The 16579-nt window shown below is 44.2% G+C and overlaps 1 protein-coding gene across 2 annotated transcripts in view; it reads right to left on the reverse strand.

The window, feature by feature from the left end:
* rnf180a (ring finger protein 180a) overlaps positions 1-15572 on the reverse strand; it is a 167532-nt gene extending 151960 nt beyond the window's left edge. Inside the window, exons 1-2 of one of the 2 annotated variants that reach the window (XM_078548999.1) lie at positions 15223-15572; positions 13232-13291 (exon numbers count right to left, since the gene is read on the reverse strand). In XM_078548999.1, the coding sequence (XP_078405125.1) occupies positions 13232-13261 (30 nt within the window). In that variant the 5' untranslated portion in view covers positions 13262-13291; positions 15223-15572. The remainder of the gene's footprint in view (positions 1-13231; positions 13292-15222) is intronic. The other variant, XM_078549007.1, reaches the window with a different exon arrangement.
* Positions 15573-16579: the final 1007 nt, after the last annotated feature.

A 16579-nucleotide genomic window follows, 5' to 3' on the forward strand; every position in this document is an offset into this window, starting at 1 on the left:
ACCTATGCATTGATTTAAAAAATCATTGCAATCAAAAACTACCGTTAAGTCACTACTTAAAGCACGAATAAGCTCAATAACACGAAGATAAAATATAAAAATTCTTGAAATCATACAGGATGCACCATTTACACTCTGTTTTTGGATCATATCATTTAGGCTAAAATTAGAAAACCTATTTATATTATTGTAATGGAGAACGGGGTGCCCCAGGACTCAGTGTCAGGGTCACCAATTTATTAATTTCCAGAAATAACCTAGATTTAGGAACTCAATGCACAATGCAGATATCATACAAAAAGGGGCAAAGGGATAAATAGGAGGCAGCTCAGAAATCACAGAATGATTTGTGCAAAACATTCAAGTGGGCAGAATAATGGAGGATAACATTTTATGCAGATAAATGTAACATACGAAGGAAAAATTAGGCAACATACACCATCTGTGAATAGTGTTGAGATAGGCAAAGATTATGCTGAAAGCAACCTAGGAGTCTTAGTAGACTGTATGATAAACATGTTCAAACAACGGGGAGCAGCTAAGTCAGTAGAATGCTAAACTACAGAAAGTATTGGTGAAATATAATTCAAGGGAAGTCAAGTCCAGCTCTAGATACCAAGATATAAGGAAGATATTCAAACTGCAACAAATACAGAGAAAGCTAAAAGGATGATCCCTTGTGCCTAAAGTTTGAATTATAAGAAAAAAACTGAAGAACTTAGGCTTCTCAGCCAGGTTTTTTTCCAATTACATTTCTGTGAAGCACATTAAGGTGTCTTTCTATGTTCAAAGTTCTATATAAACGCAAGCTGTTGTTGTTGGAAAGGCGGCATTGGAAAGATGATTTATTGAGGTATACCGATTGCAAACAGTATGGAAAATGTAAATCAAGATGACAGTATATTAAATTGAGAGAGTGGAATTATGGAACACTGGGCTGAATTTTACATTGATCAGGCGGGCGCGCATCCAACCCGATCGGATGTGAAATTGCACAATATTTTGCTCGGTGGGCAAACACAAAAGTCGGAAGCTTGCCCGCCGACAATTAAGAGGGCAATTAAGCCCATTAACGGCACAATTGTCTGCTATTTTCAGTCGCCCATTCAACCTTATAGTTGGCGGACGGACGAATTGGAAAGGCCTTTACGTTTTTCATGAAACTTCATTCAAGGGCAGGATGAGGATTCAGTTTCTGAAATAAAATAAAAATAAAAATCTGCGGGCAGCATTTTTATCATCTATATTTTCAGGGCCTGATTGTGATGCTCCAACATTTTTTTCTGCTTTTTAAAACTTTGTTGGAACATTTTCAGGTCCAAAGCTCCCTTAGGCTCTCTGCCTTCGGGGAGCTTTCTCTCAGCACTCGCCCACGCCTGCTTTGACGTCGTCGCCTACCCTCATCCTGCCTCCACCCCAGCAGCGCTGAGCTTTTCAGCGCACGCTTCACATTGGCTGGCCGTTAACTGGGCAGCCAGCGTGAAATTGTGGTCGGGGGCCGATCGCAGTCGGCGGTCCATTCCCCAGCCGATCCTGGGCCTGCAATCGCGCCCACCGCCAAGCTAAAAGTTCAGGCCACTGGGTCAAGCTAGTTAAAAAAAGTTAATTTAGGACTTATCAGGACGTCCTTCTTCATACAAAAACAATTAGCACATGGAATAGAATTCCAGAGAACAGCAGAGATTAAATAGACATGAATCATTTAACAACTGGATACTGCAGTAAGCAATTATTAGGATCTTTACAAAAGGATATTTACACCTCCAACAAGTGCAAGATTTCTTTGTCAATAAGATCCAGGCCATCCTATTGGCTGCCCCTGCCACTTCCCTCCCTTCCCCTAAGCACACCAGGCAAAATTTCCCCCACCATCCTACTCTTGAACTCGCACCTTTCTTTAGTTTCTCTCCTATCTTCCACTGTGTCCTCTCTGAGCTCATCTTGTCCACAAGACCCACCACCTGCTCCCTCAACCATATTCCTACAAGACTTTAAACAATTTAACCCAGCAGATAAATAATAAACCTCTTAATTTACAATGATACATTAAACTGTTTGTGAAATGAAAGCATTTGCATTCTTATGAGTGTTTTTCTGAATAGTTTAATGATTTTTTATCTGAAACAAGGCACAGCCTTCAAGTTACTCTGCTGCCTAGTGGAATGAAAATACAGTTGAAACAGGTGAACTGAAGAAAAAACAATAGCCTACAGGATTACGAGGCTTCTGGATAGAGAAGTGTCAATCAAACCAAAATAACAGCACTATGATGGTAATCTCGCCTTCCTGTGTAATGACCACCACTATCCATTGCAGTCCCTACCACTTAAACTGTCCAGGCTTAACACGGGCAGCAGCACATATTGGACAGATGGCGTAAACCATTTGACATTATCATAAGAGTCAATTACAAAGACGTCACATAACTTATTAAGCACACAGGCTATTTTGGGCAGCTCAATAAATACTTACCCTGTAATTAGTAACTTAATTTCAGGCACAGTGCGGTCTACAAGCAGTTTGAATGAGCCGTTCGCACTTCATTAACATATGATCACCTTATAATGATGAGATTCTGGATGCAACTGCTAGCAATTAGGAGAGACAGTTGTTGACGAGGTTTTCTGTTTTTATAAAAATTGTTGGTTACTTTCTTTTATATTTTCACCATCCTCTTTACATCAGTGGCAACTCACGTTAAGAGCAATGCTAAACAGAGACTCTGAAGTGAATAAACTGGGGAGGGGCAGATATATCACGCACCTCCCCCTTCCCAGAAGTAAAGTTGGTGTGGAGATGACCCGCTCCACCCACTACAGGTGGACTTAACAAGATCAGCGAGGGACTTCCCCACACCTCACTAAGGAAGAAGACCTGCCCTTTCAAGCTGCCAGTAAGAGTGTGTGGCAGCTCCATCGTCCCGGCAGCGCCAAGGACACATCAGTGACCACTGCCAGGGCTGCAGGAAGACGATGAAGGCGGCACAGGGCTCCCTGGAACTGATAAGTCCAGGTTCTTAGGCAGGGAGGGTAGAGGAGGTTAGGGAGAAGGGTGAGTTTTGATCTTTGAGGGCAGGGGGGGTGCTTACCCCTGATCCACAAAGGGCAGCCCCTGGAGATCGAGGCCCCAGTCTTCCTCCCACCCTTTGAAGACGTTTGGTAATAAAAAAGGACTGCCTGCTCCCATCCAGATGCCCACGCCAAACATTTTATGCCGATTCCAGCACTCACCCACCCCCGTAATATGGGGGGGTGCTCAGGGGTGGACAGGGAGATGGTGGGGTGGACACCCACCCTATTTATGTGCCTCCCCACAATCCCAGCCAGAAACACACCTGCCGAGGCACATAAAACCCAGCCCTCTCTGTGTCTATTCAAGTGAACACAAGATTCCACAGCGCTTCGCTGAATATATACATGGAATTCGCAGTGCCCTGGCCAACATTCATTCCTCAACCAATAGCAATCAAACAGGTTAACTAGTCAAGTACTTCTTTGTGTTTTGGTACGTCGATCCTATAAAAGACTATGGCATTAGAAGGGCCAAGGGAATGGTTTCTCCACCTGGAATTCCCATGGCTCATGCCACCTTAGCACCCAGAGATTTGAATGTCATAAAGAAAATGGCATCCAGTGCTTGGTGGTTTGTAATTAAGGCACTCTCTCGATCTGAACATCCCGAAAACCTTCCAGAGGCACTCTCTTTATAAAGGAAGCCAGTTAAAATTGAAAACATTTTAAACCAACTCAATTCCTATCACCAAGGAGGTATCAAGGCCCATATCTTCCTCTCTTCCCCTACTACCCCAATAGGTTCTCAAGTTGTGCCATATGGATGTGGGCTAAATGAACCCATCTTGATCACACTTACCCTGTGGCAAGCAGTGGCAGTATTTCCTTTTGATGATCTCTGACTCAGTTGTCCCTGTTTTCCCCATTCAGGAATGAGACATGAGCATCACTGGCAAGGGCAGCAAGTATTGCCTATCCCTAATTGCCCTTGAGAAGGTAGTGATGATTCACTTTCTTAAAACACTGCAGTCCATCGACTGTAGGTAAACCCAAAGTGCTGTCAGGAAGGGACCCCAGGTGTTTAACCCATCAATGGTGAAGAAATTGTGATATAGTTCCAAGTCAGGATGGTGTGTGGCCTGGAGGGGAACTCGCAGGTGGTGATGCCCTTGTCCTTCTAGGTAGTACAGGTCACAGGTTTGGGAGGTACTGTCAAAACAGTCATAGTGAGTTGCTGCAGTGCATCTTGTAGATGGTACACACCGCTGCCACTTTGGCACCTGTGGTGGAGGGAGTGAAGGTTCAAGATAGTGGATGGGATGCCGGTCAAGCGGACTGCTTTGCCTTGAATGATGTTGGGCATTCTGAGTGTTACTGAAGCAGCTCTACTTCAGCAAGTCGAGCGTATTCCACCACATGCCTGACTTGTGCCTTGGAATTGGTGGATAGGCCTTTGGGTGTCAGGAAGTGAGTTACTCGAGCAGGTCAGAGGCTGGGAATTCTGCAGCTTGTATTCAAAATATTTATCTGGCTGGTCCAGTTCAGTTCCTTGTCAATGGTTATGCTCAGGATGTTGATGGTGGGACGTTCAGTGATGGTAATGGCATTGAATGTCAAGGGGAGATGCTTAGATTCTCTCTTGCTGAAGATGGTTGTTGCCTAGCACTTAAGTGGCAAGTAACATTCATGCCACACATCAGCCCAAGCTTGAAACTTGTCAGAATCTTGCTGCATGCAGGCACGGATTGCTTCATTATCTTAGGAGTTGCAAATGGTACTGAACGCTATGCAATTAATGATGAACATCCCCACTTCTGGCCTCCTGATGGAGAGAAGATCATTGATAAAGCAGCTGAAGATGGTTGGGTCTAGGACATGACTGTGAGGAACTCCTGCAGCAATGTCCTGGAGGTAAAATGGTTGGCCTCCAACAACCATAACCATCCTATTTTGTGCTAGGTATGACTCCAACCAGTGCAGAGTTTTCCCCAGATTCCCATTGACTCAAGTTTTTCTAGGGCTCTTTGATGTCACACTCGGTCAAATACTGTCTTGATGTCAAGGGCAGTCACTCGCATCTTCCCACTGGAATTCAGCCCTCATCATTAAATGAATGCTTTATATTGATCTTCATAGTAGAAAACATTTTTTTAAATCCAGAAACAGGGGGAATGAAGAGTCCAGTGAGAAGAAGGAACTTTAAGAAATTAGTATTAGTAAATAAATCATACTGAAGCATTTATTGGGACTAAAGCTTATCAAATTTCAGGAACCTAATGGCCTATTTCCTTGGGGTTTAAAAGAGGTAGCTACAGAGATAGCGGTTTGATTTTGATCTTACAGAATTCACTGGATTCCAGAGCAGTTCCTGTGCATTGGACAGCAACAAAAGTAACCTCGCTGCTCAAGAGAGGGAGAGAAAACAGGGAAATAGAGGCCAGTTAGCATGACATCTGTAGTAGGAAAAATGCCAGAACCTATTTTTAGGGATGTGAAAACAAGGAACTTATAAAATCATAATAGGTTTGGCACAGTCAACATGGATTTATGAAAGGAAAATCGTGTTTGACAAATCTGTAGAGTTCTTTAAGTTTGTAACTTGTAGGGTATATAAGGGGAAACCAGTGCATAGTGTATTTGGATTTTCAAAGCACATTCAACAAGATGCCAAACAAGAGGTTATAACACCAATTTGGGCACATGGGATTTAGGGTGATATACTAACATAGATTGAGGGTTGGTTAACAGGCAGAAAACAGGGAGTAGGGATAAGCAGGTCATTTTCAGGTTGGCAGGGTGTAACTAGAGGGGTGCCACAATGCTTGGGCCTCAGCTATTTAAAATCTCTATCAATGGCTAAGATGAGGTACCGAGTACAACATAACCAAGTTTGCTGATGATACAAAGTTAGGTGGGAAAGTAAACTATGAGGACGACACAAGGAGGTTGCAAAAAGATTTAATCAGGTTAAGTGATTGGGCAGGAACATATTAGATTGTTGTAAGTGTGAATTTATCCACTTTTATAAGAAAAATAGAAAAACAAGCTATTTTTAACATGGTGTGAAACTGGAAATGTTGGTATTCAGAGGGACCTGGGTGTATTTTGTACAGAAATCACATAAGGTTAACATGCAGGTGCAGCAAGCAATTAGAAAAGCAAATAGTATGTCAGCCTTTATTAAAAAGAGATTAGAGTATAAGAATAAAAATGTGTCACTACAATTATATAGGGCATTGGTGAGACCACAACTGTAATACAGTGTAGTTTTGATTTTCTTACCCAGGGAAAGATATACTTACCTTAGAGGAAGCCCAACAATTTCACTTGACTTACTCTTGGGATACAGTTTCACTCTTTGTTGTCTCAGGCATATTGTCCACGTATCTTGGCGGAAGGTGGTCACCAACTCACAGACCTTGGAGTATGCTAATTCCAACAGCACACATTCATTGCCAAGCCAACAGCATCTGTGCTGGCTCAGCCATGTCCATTGGATGGATGACAGCCATATACCTAAAGATCATCTGTATGGTGAAATGGTCACCATGCTCTGTACCACGGTGCTGTGGTCAGTTTGCTCACCTTCCCTTCAGTCTGTGCCCTCGTCCACACCGGGAGCAAGAACCTCATACCTATTGGACAAGGGCACATGTGAGGCTCCTCCAAAGCTAAATTCTGGATCCCACATGTGCCTCACTCGCAGTCACACCCTCCTGTCCCCACCACAGTCCAAATTTGATGTAATTAATCTAAGGGGTGTGACTGTCTCCTGAAACACAGGTAACTTTTCCCCTCCCTGATGTGTCGCAGTGTCCGCAGCTCAACTGCAACTCATCAATTCTGAGCCAAAGTTCCTCAAGCAGCCAACACTTGCTGCAGATGTGGCCACCAAGGATCGCACCGGTGTCCGCCAGCACCCACGTACTACAGCTGCAACACATCACCTGCCCAGCCATCTCTAATCTATTTAATTAATTAATTTGGATGTTAAAAAGACAGAGTCCCGAAGGCTGTGTTGCCTACCTGGTGCTAAGGTTAAGGACATCTCTTCTGGGCTGGAGAGGAACTTGGCATGGGAAGGGAAGGATCCAGTTGTCGTGGTCCACGTAGGTATCAATGACATAGGTAGGACTAGGAAAGAGGTTCTGCTGAGGGACTACAAACAGCTCGGGGCTAAATTAAAAAGCAAAACCACAAAAGTAATAATCTGCAGATTACTACCTGAGCCACGTGCAAATTGGCGTAGGGAAAATAAGAGGGTAAATAAAATCAGAGGTATATGCGTGGCTCAAAGATTGCTGTTGGAAAAATGGGTTCTGATTCATGAGGCACTGGCACCAGTACTGGCGAAGGAGAGAGCTGTTCTGTTTGGACAGGCTTCATTTGAACCATGCTGGGACCAGTGTCCTGACAAATCATATAACTAGGGTTGTAGATAAAACTTTAAACTAATTAGGGGAGGGGGGAGGGTTCAACTGAAGGGAAGTTTAAAAAATCAAAAATAAACGAGAGTGGTGGTGCAGGGTAGTGAAGAGGCGATCGATAATCAAAATGTAACAGGAAGGGGCAGAAAATTTAAGCACAAGAGTGCAGCAGAAATTAGAACCAGAATGAGTAATGATGGTAAAAAGTCAAAGCTTAAGGCTCTTTATCTGAATGCACGCAGCATTTGTAATAAGATAGATGAGTTCACAGCACAAATAGAAATAAATGACTTGATAGCCATCACAGAGATGTGGTTGCAGTGTGACCAAGACTGGGGGACTCAATGTTCAAGGGTATTCAACATTCTGGAAAAATAGGCAAAAAGGAAAAGGAGGTGGGATAGCTTTGTTAATAAAGGAAGGTAACAGTGCGGTGAGTAGTAGTGATATAGGTGCAATAGATCATGATGTGGAATCAGTTTGGGTGGAAATAAGGAATAGCAAAGGGAAGAAATTGTGGGTGGGAGCTGTGTGTAGGTCCCCAAAGAGATGCCTCACTGGAGGACAAAATATAAACTGAGAGATAATGGAGGTGTGTAAAAAGGGCATTACAATTGTCATGGTTGATTTTAATCTGCACATTGGCAGGGGTAACATGAAAGACGAATTTGCATCAGAGATTGTTTCTTAGAGCAACACATTGCAGAACCTACCCAGGAACAGGCCATTTTAGATCTAATAACGTACAATGAGATGAGATCAATAAGAGATATTGTAGTTAAGGGTACTCTGAGGGTGAGCAACTAGGGCCTCAAACCAGTACCCTCAACTTAAATAAGGGCAATAACAGAGGTAAGAAGAAAGAGTTGTCTAAAGCAGGCTGGGAAATTAGACTAAGGGGAAGGTTAGTGGATGAGCAGTGGCAGATATTTAAGCAGATATTTCATAATGCTCAGCAAAAAATTATCTTGGTCAAAAAGGACTCGGTAAGAAGAATGAACCACCCTTGGTTACAAGGAGAGTATCCAATTAAAAACTAAGGCATAAAAAATGGCAAAACAAGTGGTAGGCCAGAGGATTGGGAATTTTCTTTTTAGGAACCAGCAGCGGATGACTGAAAAGCTAACAAAGTTAAAATAAAAGTTAATAAAGAAGGGGAAAATTGATTATGAAAGTAAATTGGCAAGAAATATAAAAACAAACAGCAAGAGCTTCTACAGGTATATGAAAAGAAAGAGAGTGGCTAAAGTGAGCATGGGGCCCTCTTAGAAAATGCGACCGGAGAATTGACAATGGGGAATAGGGAAATGGCAGATAATTTAAATCAATATTTTGCATCAATCTTCACGGTGGAGGACACTCAAAACATCCCAAAGATGTCAGATAAGCAAGGAGCTAATGGGAGGAAAGATCTTGCAACAATCTCTATCACAAAGGACAAAGTATTTGACAAACTAATGGGGTGGTCTGCATCCAAGGGTTTTAAAGGAAGTGGCTGCAGAGATAGCGGAGGCATGGATCGAAACATTCCCGAACTCACTGCTCACTGGATTCTGGGAGGGTCCCAGCGGATTGGAAAACAGTTAATGTGATGCCCCTGTTCAAGAGGGGAGGGAGACAAAAAACTGGAAACTATAGGCCAGTCAGCCTAACATCTGTCGGTGGGAAATGCTAGAGTCCATTATTAAGGAAGAAATAGCAGGACATTTAGAAAAGCTTAACGCAATCAAACAGAGTACACATGGTTTTGTGAAAGGAAATCATGTTTGACAAATTTGCTAGAGTTCTTTGAGGATATAACAAGCAGAGTTGACAAAGGGGAACCAGTAGATGTAGCGTATTTGGATTTCCAGAAGGCATTCGATAAGGTGCCACATAAAAGGTTATTGCACAAGATAGGGGCTCACGGTATTGGCGATAATGTATTAGCATGGATTAAGGATTGGTTAACACACAGAAGACAGAGTCGGGATAAATATGTCTTATTCAGGTTGGAAAGATGTAACTAGTGGATTGTCACAAGGATCAGTCCTAGGGCCTCAATTATTTGCGATCTATATTAATGACTTGGAGGAGGGGGAAGAGTTCTGAAGGATATAGCTGAAGAGATAGTGGAGGCGTTTGTGGTGATCTTTCAGGAACCACTCGAGTCAGGGAGGGTCCCAGAGGACTGGAAAATCGCTAATGTAACCCCCCTGTTTAAGAAGGGAGTAAGGCAAAAGACGGGAAATTACAGGCCAATTAGCCTGACCTCGGTCATTGGTAAGATTTTAGAGTCCATTATTAAGGATGAGATTTCAGAACACTTGGAAGTGCAATGTAAAATCGGGCAAAGTCAGCATGGTTTCATCAAGGGGAGGTCACGCCTGTCAAATCTTCAACACATTTTTGTTTGATCCTGTTATCCAATTCCTGGTGTTTCCATTGATCTATTTGCTTTTCCTTCCTTCTGTGCTCCATCAGGTCCAATATTTTTATCGGTCATCCATTTTTTATTTCTCTTTTCTTTAATCGGAATGGTGCTTTTTGGTGATTCTAACATTGATGCTTTGAACATTTCCCATGTTGAATAGTTTCCTTGGTCTTCAAGCAGTTTGAAATAGTTTTAAACTTTCATTTAAAATTTTTCTTTAACTGAGCTCTCTGCATTTTAGTTCATAATCTAGTCTCTTTAATGTTGCTGTTTTTTCAACTTCCTCAGCTTTATTTTGATGGGGCAAACTGCAGCCTACATGGTCACTTTCACAGCTGGTGCCCGTGTAGGTCTTTGCTTGTTGAACTGCATTTCAGAATCTGTTGTTTATTGTCATATAGTCAATATCATTCCTGGTCATGTCACCAGGACACTTACAGGTATTTTTTCTTCTAGGATGCTCCTTGAATCAGGTATTTAGAATAACCTGATCATCTGCTGTACACCAATTGATCCACATTTCCCCTCTTTCATTGGGATCACCCAGGTCATGAGTTCCAACTACGCTGCCTTTCCTGTTAGAACTTGCTTTTCATTTAGATCACCCCTTACAAAAATGGCCTCATTTGTTTTTCATCAAGTGCTAATGAACAGGGCCTGGATCAAGATCAAGGCAGAAATTTAATCTCTTCAATGTGGTTTTGTAAAAGATAAAGGTACATTTGCTAACGAAGAACCACAGAGGTGAAAAAAGATCTGTTCATGTGTTTTACTGATTATACTAAGGCATTTGACAAGGTAATACATGAAGAACTGATGAGCATATTAGCGTCTTTACCTTGATGGCAAGCATCTTAGAGTGACGAAATCTTTATTGGGAACAAATTACAGCCATAAAAGTTGAAAACGATCTAAGCAATTTCATAAAGATTAAAAAAGGGTCATGCAGGGGTGTGGTTTTTCCCCAGGTTTATTCAATTTGTATAGTGAAAATATTCCTCAAGAGACTGAAGACCTTCCTGGATTATTAGTTAGATGTTACAACTTCAATGGTATAATTTACACCGATTACATCGTTCTTATTGCAGACTCTGAAGAGAAACTGTAAAAGATTTCAGATAGACTAGTGAGTGAAAGCGAGAAGAAAGGAACTAACATAAATTGTAAAAAATCAAAAATCTAGCAGTGTCCAAAAAGAAAGTCATACCAAGTCATACCTCCTCAGGAGCTCCCCCAGCACAGTTACCAATTTTCAGCCAATTCAATTCACTCTTTGTGATATCAAGTAATGGCTAAAGGCACTGAATACTGCAAAGGCTATGGGCCCTGACAATATTCCAGCAATCGTACTGAAGACTTGTGCTCCAGAACTTGCCATGCCCCCAGCCAAGCTGTTCCAGCACAGCTACAACTCTGGCATCTACCTGGCTAGGTGGAAATATTCCCAGGTATGTCCTGTACACAAAAAGCAGGACAAATCCAACCCAGCCAATTACTGCCCCATCAGTCTACTCTCCATCATCAGTAATGTAATGAAAGGGGTCATCAACAGTGCTATCAAGCTTAGTAATAACCTGCTCACTGACGCCCAGATTGGATTCCACCAGGGGCACTCAACCCCTGACTCATTACAGCCTAGGTTCAAACATGGACAAAAGAGCTGAGCTCCCAAGGTGAGGTGAGTGTGACTGCCCTTGACATCAAGGCTGCATTTGACAGTGTGTGGCATCAAGGAGCCCGAGCAAAACTGGAGTCAATGGGAATCAGGGGAAAACTCTCCGCTGTTTGGATTCATACCTAGCACAAAGAAAGATGGTTGTGGTTGTTGGAGGTCAGTCTTCTCAGCTCCAGGACATCACTATAAGAGTTCCACAGGATAGTGTCCTCAGCCCAACCATCTTCAGCTGCTACATCAATGACCTTCCTTTCATCATAAGGTCAGAAATGGGGATGTTCGCTGATGATTGCAGAATGTTCAGCACCATTCCTGACGACTCAGATACTGAAGCAGTCCATGCCCAAATGCAGCAAGACCTGGACAATATCTAGGCTTGGGCTGACAAGTGGCAAGTAACATTCACGCCACACAACTGCCAAGCAATGACCATCTCCAGCAAGAGAGAATCTGACCATTGCCCCTTGACGTTCAATGGCATTACCATCACTGAATCCCCCACTATCAACATCCTAGGGGTTAACATTAACCAGAAACTAAACTGGATTAGCCATAGAAATATTGTGGCTACAAGAGCAGGTTAGAGGCCAGGAATCCTGCAATGAGTAACTCACCTCCTGACTTCCCAAAGCTTGTCCACCATCTACAAGGCACAAGTCAAGAGTGTGATGGAATACTCCCCACTTGCCTGGATGAGTGCAACTCCCACAACACTCAAGAAGCTTGACACCATCCAGGACAAAGCAGCTCGCTCGATTGGTACCACATCCACAAACATTCACTCCCTCCATCACCGACGCACAATGGCAGCAGTGTGTACCATCTACAAGTTGCATTACAGGAATTCACCAAGGCTCCTTTGAAAGCACCTTCCAAACCCACGACCACTACCATCTAGAAGGACAAGGGCAGCAGATAAATAGGATCACCACCATCTGGAAGTTCCCCTCCAAATAATTCATCATCCTGACTTGGGAATATATCGCCATTCCTTAACTGTCGCTGGGTCAAAATCCTGGAACTCCCACTGTCTAACAGCACATGGACTGCAGTGGTCCACCTGCACCACCCCCTTCTCAAGGGCAACAAGGGATGGCAATAAATGCTGGCCCAGCCAGCGAAGCACACATCCCATGAATGAATAAAAAATGTAAGATTACAGTGAGGAATGAAAATGTCACACAGGCAGGCAAATTTTGTTATCTAGGAAGTATGCTAACATCGGACAGAAAATGCAAGCAAGAAATAAGACAAAGGATTGGAGTAGCCAAAGATGCAAATCAAAAAACAAAAAGATTATGATCAACTCAAAATTAGTCACGAAAACAAAGCTGGGAATCCAGGAAGGCTGCATCACACCAATTTTGACATACGGGACCGGGTGTTGGACAACCAGTGAAGCAATACAGAGAAGAATTGAGGCTGCAGAGTTTTGGTTTTTGAGGTGAATAATGAAGATATCTTGGACAAGTCACACTAACAATGAAAAGGTGCTAGCAAAATCTGAGACCACAAGAAATCTGCTGACCAAGATTAGGAACAGACAGTGGTAATGTCTTGGGCTCGTGAAAAAAAATCATGATTTAGAAAGCCTGATGCTGATGGGAAAGATCAAGGGTAAAAAAGATGGAGATAGACAAAGAACGATCTTTCCAAACAGCCTCGCATACTGGATGAATGTACCACCAACGAAGGTGTTCCACACCTCCAGAGCAAGATTAACATGGAGGTCCATGGTCGCCAACACCTTCTTAGGGCATGGTACCTGAAGAGAGAGAGAGAGAGAGAGAAGTCTGTACTCTCTGGAATTTAGAAGATTGAGAGATTATCTAATTGAAGCATATAAAAATGTTTAAGGGTTTGACAAAGTACACACTGAGAAAATGTTTCCCCTGACTGGGGAATCTAGAACACAGGGCCACAATCTCAGAATAAGGAGTTCATCATTTAGGACTAAGATAAGGAGGAATTTCTTCACTCAAAATGTTGTGAATCTTTGGAATTCTTTACTACAGAGAGCTGTGGGTGCTCAGCTGTTGAGTATATTCAAGGCAGACATTGATAGATTTTTGGGTAATAAGAAAATTAAGGGATATGGGATAGTGCAGGAAGAATGGATTTGAGTAGATTAGCCATTTAGGATTACCCCATTTCAATATGGAGAAAAACATTTATTCTGCTTGCCTAATTATATCAGACACTATCCAAAATTTCAAGTCTGCCGATTTTCCGAACCGTGAGCTACCATTTTTAGTCAAATCTTTCTAGTAGAACAGATGTTCATTTAAAGTAACACTGGTTCTGCCATTGTGATTGATCAGGCATGCATGCACATTTGAATGGTCCAGCCAATTAAATAAAAATTTGCTAGCAACAAACATTTTGAAGTGTCATAATAAAAGGTTCAGCTGGTTCCAACCACTCCTATGGTCTCATTATACATCTCTGTCTTTTTCTCCTGCTGTCTCAAGTCCATTTCACATCACAGGAGAGTTTATCCATGCAACTCAACATCACCACTCAGTAACTGATTACGAAGTTCTTTCATTTTTGTTAATATAGGTAAAGTCTACTTCAATGACAATGTTACTGTCAATCATTAGAGACGGCAAGAGAGTCACAGGTACTTACATTTAATCAGACATTTTGTGCTTAGTGCCACAAATCACTCCCTGCATCTTGGAGTGTTTCCATATATGCTCAGTATTTGGTATGTTTGGAACCCAGCAGTCAAAAAGAAACTATTCTTACTAAAACTAACTGCAAAAAAGATCAGTTGCCGTAACAAAAGTGGCCTTCTTAGAAAAGAGATAAAATTGTTGTCATAGTGTCTCGAGCCCTTTTCTGAATGATCCCTGAAAAAAAAATCTAATGAACTAAGTGCTCTTTGCAATGCTTCTACCAACTCCTGCGATGTTCAATCAGGAACAAAGGAAATCAAATACATAAGCCTGCCAAATATCCACAATATTTAAAACAAAACAAAGGTGCAAAAAATACAATAGAAATATTGAAAGGGAAAACAAGGTGAAAGCATAAATGTTTCAAATATAAAATGAAAAACATTGTTTGAAGGCATGCTATTACAATTGCAGTCAAGATCCGTCTTACTGAATTATTTCTGAAACATAGGTGTTAAACAGGGCTCCTGTGTAACTGTGGCAATCATTGCACATTTATCTCAAAACTATTTTAGGTCCCCTGATATTATTCATTTCTTCTTAATTATGCCCATCTATATTTTTGTTGGACGCAGAGGCTGAGAATTCCATACACACCAGTAACAAGACCACAGCAGTGTATCAGCTATTTGCTAGACAAACTGCAACGGCTTCATTTAAGTGGTCTCATACTATGACCCATCATTTAACAATGCCGTTAGCATGGTACATGTCTCAAAGTGTCCCCAAGGAGAAACAGATGCTCAACAGTAGCAGCTGACAGTAAAGTTGGTCAAAGAAAGACGTGTGAAACAGCTCTTTAATGGGGGGGTGGGGGGGGGTTCATGACATTTACTGGATACATTGGTCAGATAGGAATGGAATCCAGCAAGAGTGGTATCAGAGGATGTAGAAGAGGCTGAAGTTGTCCTCCATGTAGGACACTGCAGGAAGATTAACCCATACACCCTGACCACACGAGGTGACTCTAAGGTGCTGTCGGAATTCTTACTGAAAAGATAAAACTACAACTTACATTTATATAGCGCCCTTGACGTGGTAAAAATATTCCAAATCTTTTCGCAAATCTGAAATAAAATTTGGCACCGAACCAAATGAGGAGATTTTAAGGAGAGCAAAAGCTTGGATCAAAGATAGAGGAGTTGAACCATTGCCCATGTACAAGGAGCGATAAGGTTTCCCCCTCAGCGACACTGAACCAGCAGCTCGGCCACCTTCCCACAAGCTGCTGTCACTCCAGCGCCGGCCCGGCTAAAGGCCGACATTCCGGCTCGGGCTCGGGCTCTCCTCACACAAACCCGGGGCCTTTCCAATCGGGAAATGATCCGACAGAGGCCCCGAAACAGCTTCCGGCTGCGAGCCCGAGACACCAAACGACACGCCCCCAACCCCCAATCACCCATCCCCCACTCCCCCCTCCCCTCCCCTCCCCCAGCACCACCCCCACCCCCCCAACCCCCATCTCCCCCTCCCCAATCCCCATCCCCCAGCCTCATCTCCCCCTCCCCCAGCACCACCCCCACCCCCCCAACCCCCATCTCCCCCTCCCCAATCCCCATCTCCCCCTCCCCCAGCCTCATCTCCCCCTCCCCCAGCCCCATCTCCCCCAGCCCCATCTCCCCCTCCCCATCTCCCCCTCCCCAATCCCCATCTCCCCCTCCCCCAGCCTCATCTCCCCCTCCCCCAGCCCCATCTCCCCCTCCCCCAGCCTCATCTCCCCCTCCCCCAGCACCACCCCCACCCCCCCAACCCCCATCTCCCCCTCCCCCAGCCTCATCTCCCCCTCCCCCAGCCTCATCTCCCCCTCCCCCAGCCCCATCTCCCCCTCCCCAACCCCCATCTCCCCCTCCCCAATCCCCATCTCCCCCTCCCCCAGCCTCATCTCCCCCTCCCCCAGCCCCATCTCCCCCTGCCCCAGCCGCATCCCCCCTCCCCCAGCCCCATCTCCCCCTCCCCCAGCCCCATCTCCCCCTCCCCATCTCCCCCTCCCCCAGCACCATCCCCCCCTCCCACAGACCCAGCTCCCCCTCCCCATCTCCCCTCCCCATCTCCCCCTCTCCTAGCCCCACCCCCACTCCCCCTCCCCATCTCCCCCTCCCCCAGCCCCATCTTCCCCCTCCCCCAGCCCCATCTTCCCCCTCCCCCATCTTCCCCTCCCCCATCTCGTCCTCCCCCAGCCCCATCTTCCCCTCCCCCATCTCCCCCTCCCCCAGCCCCATCTCCCCCTCCCCAAGCCACATCTCCCCCACCCGCACTCCCCCCTCCCCCAGCCACACCCCCACTCCCCCCTCCACCCTCCCCATCTTGTCCTCCCCCTCCCCATCTCGTCCTCCCCCAGCCGCATCTCCCCCTCCCCCTCCCCCAGCTCCATC

The sequence above is a fragment of the Cetorhinus maximus genome, chromosome 1, assembly GCF_964194155.1.
Source record: "Cetorhinus maximus chromosome 1, sCetMax3.hap1.1, whole genome shotgun sequence".
NCBI lineage: Eukaryota > Metazoa > Chordata > Chondrichthyes > Lamniformes > Cetorhinidae > Cetorhinus > Cetorhinus maximus.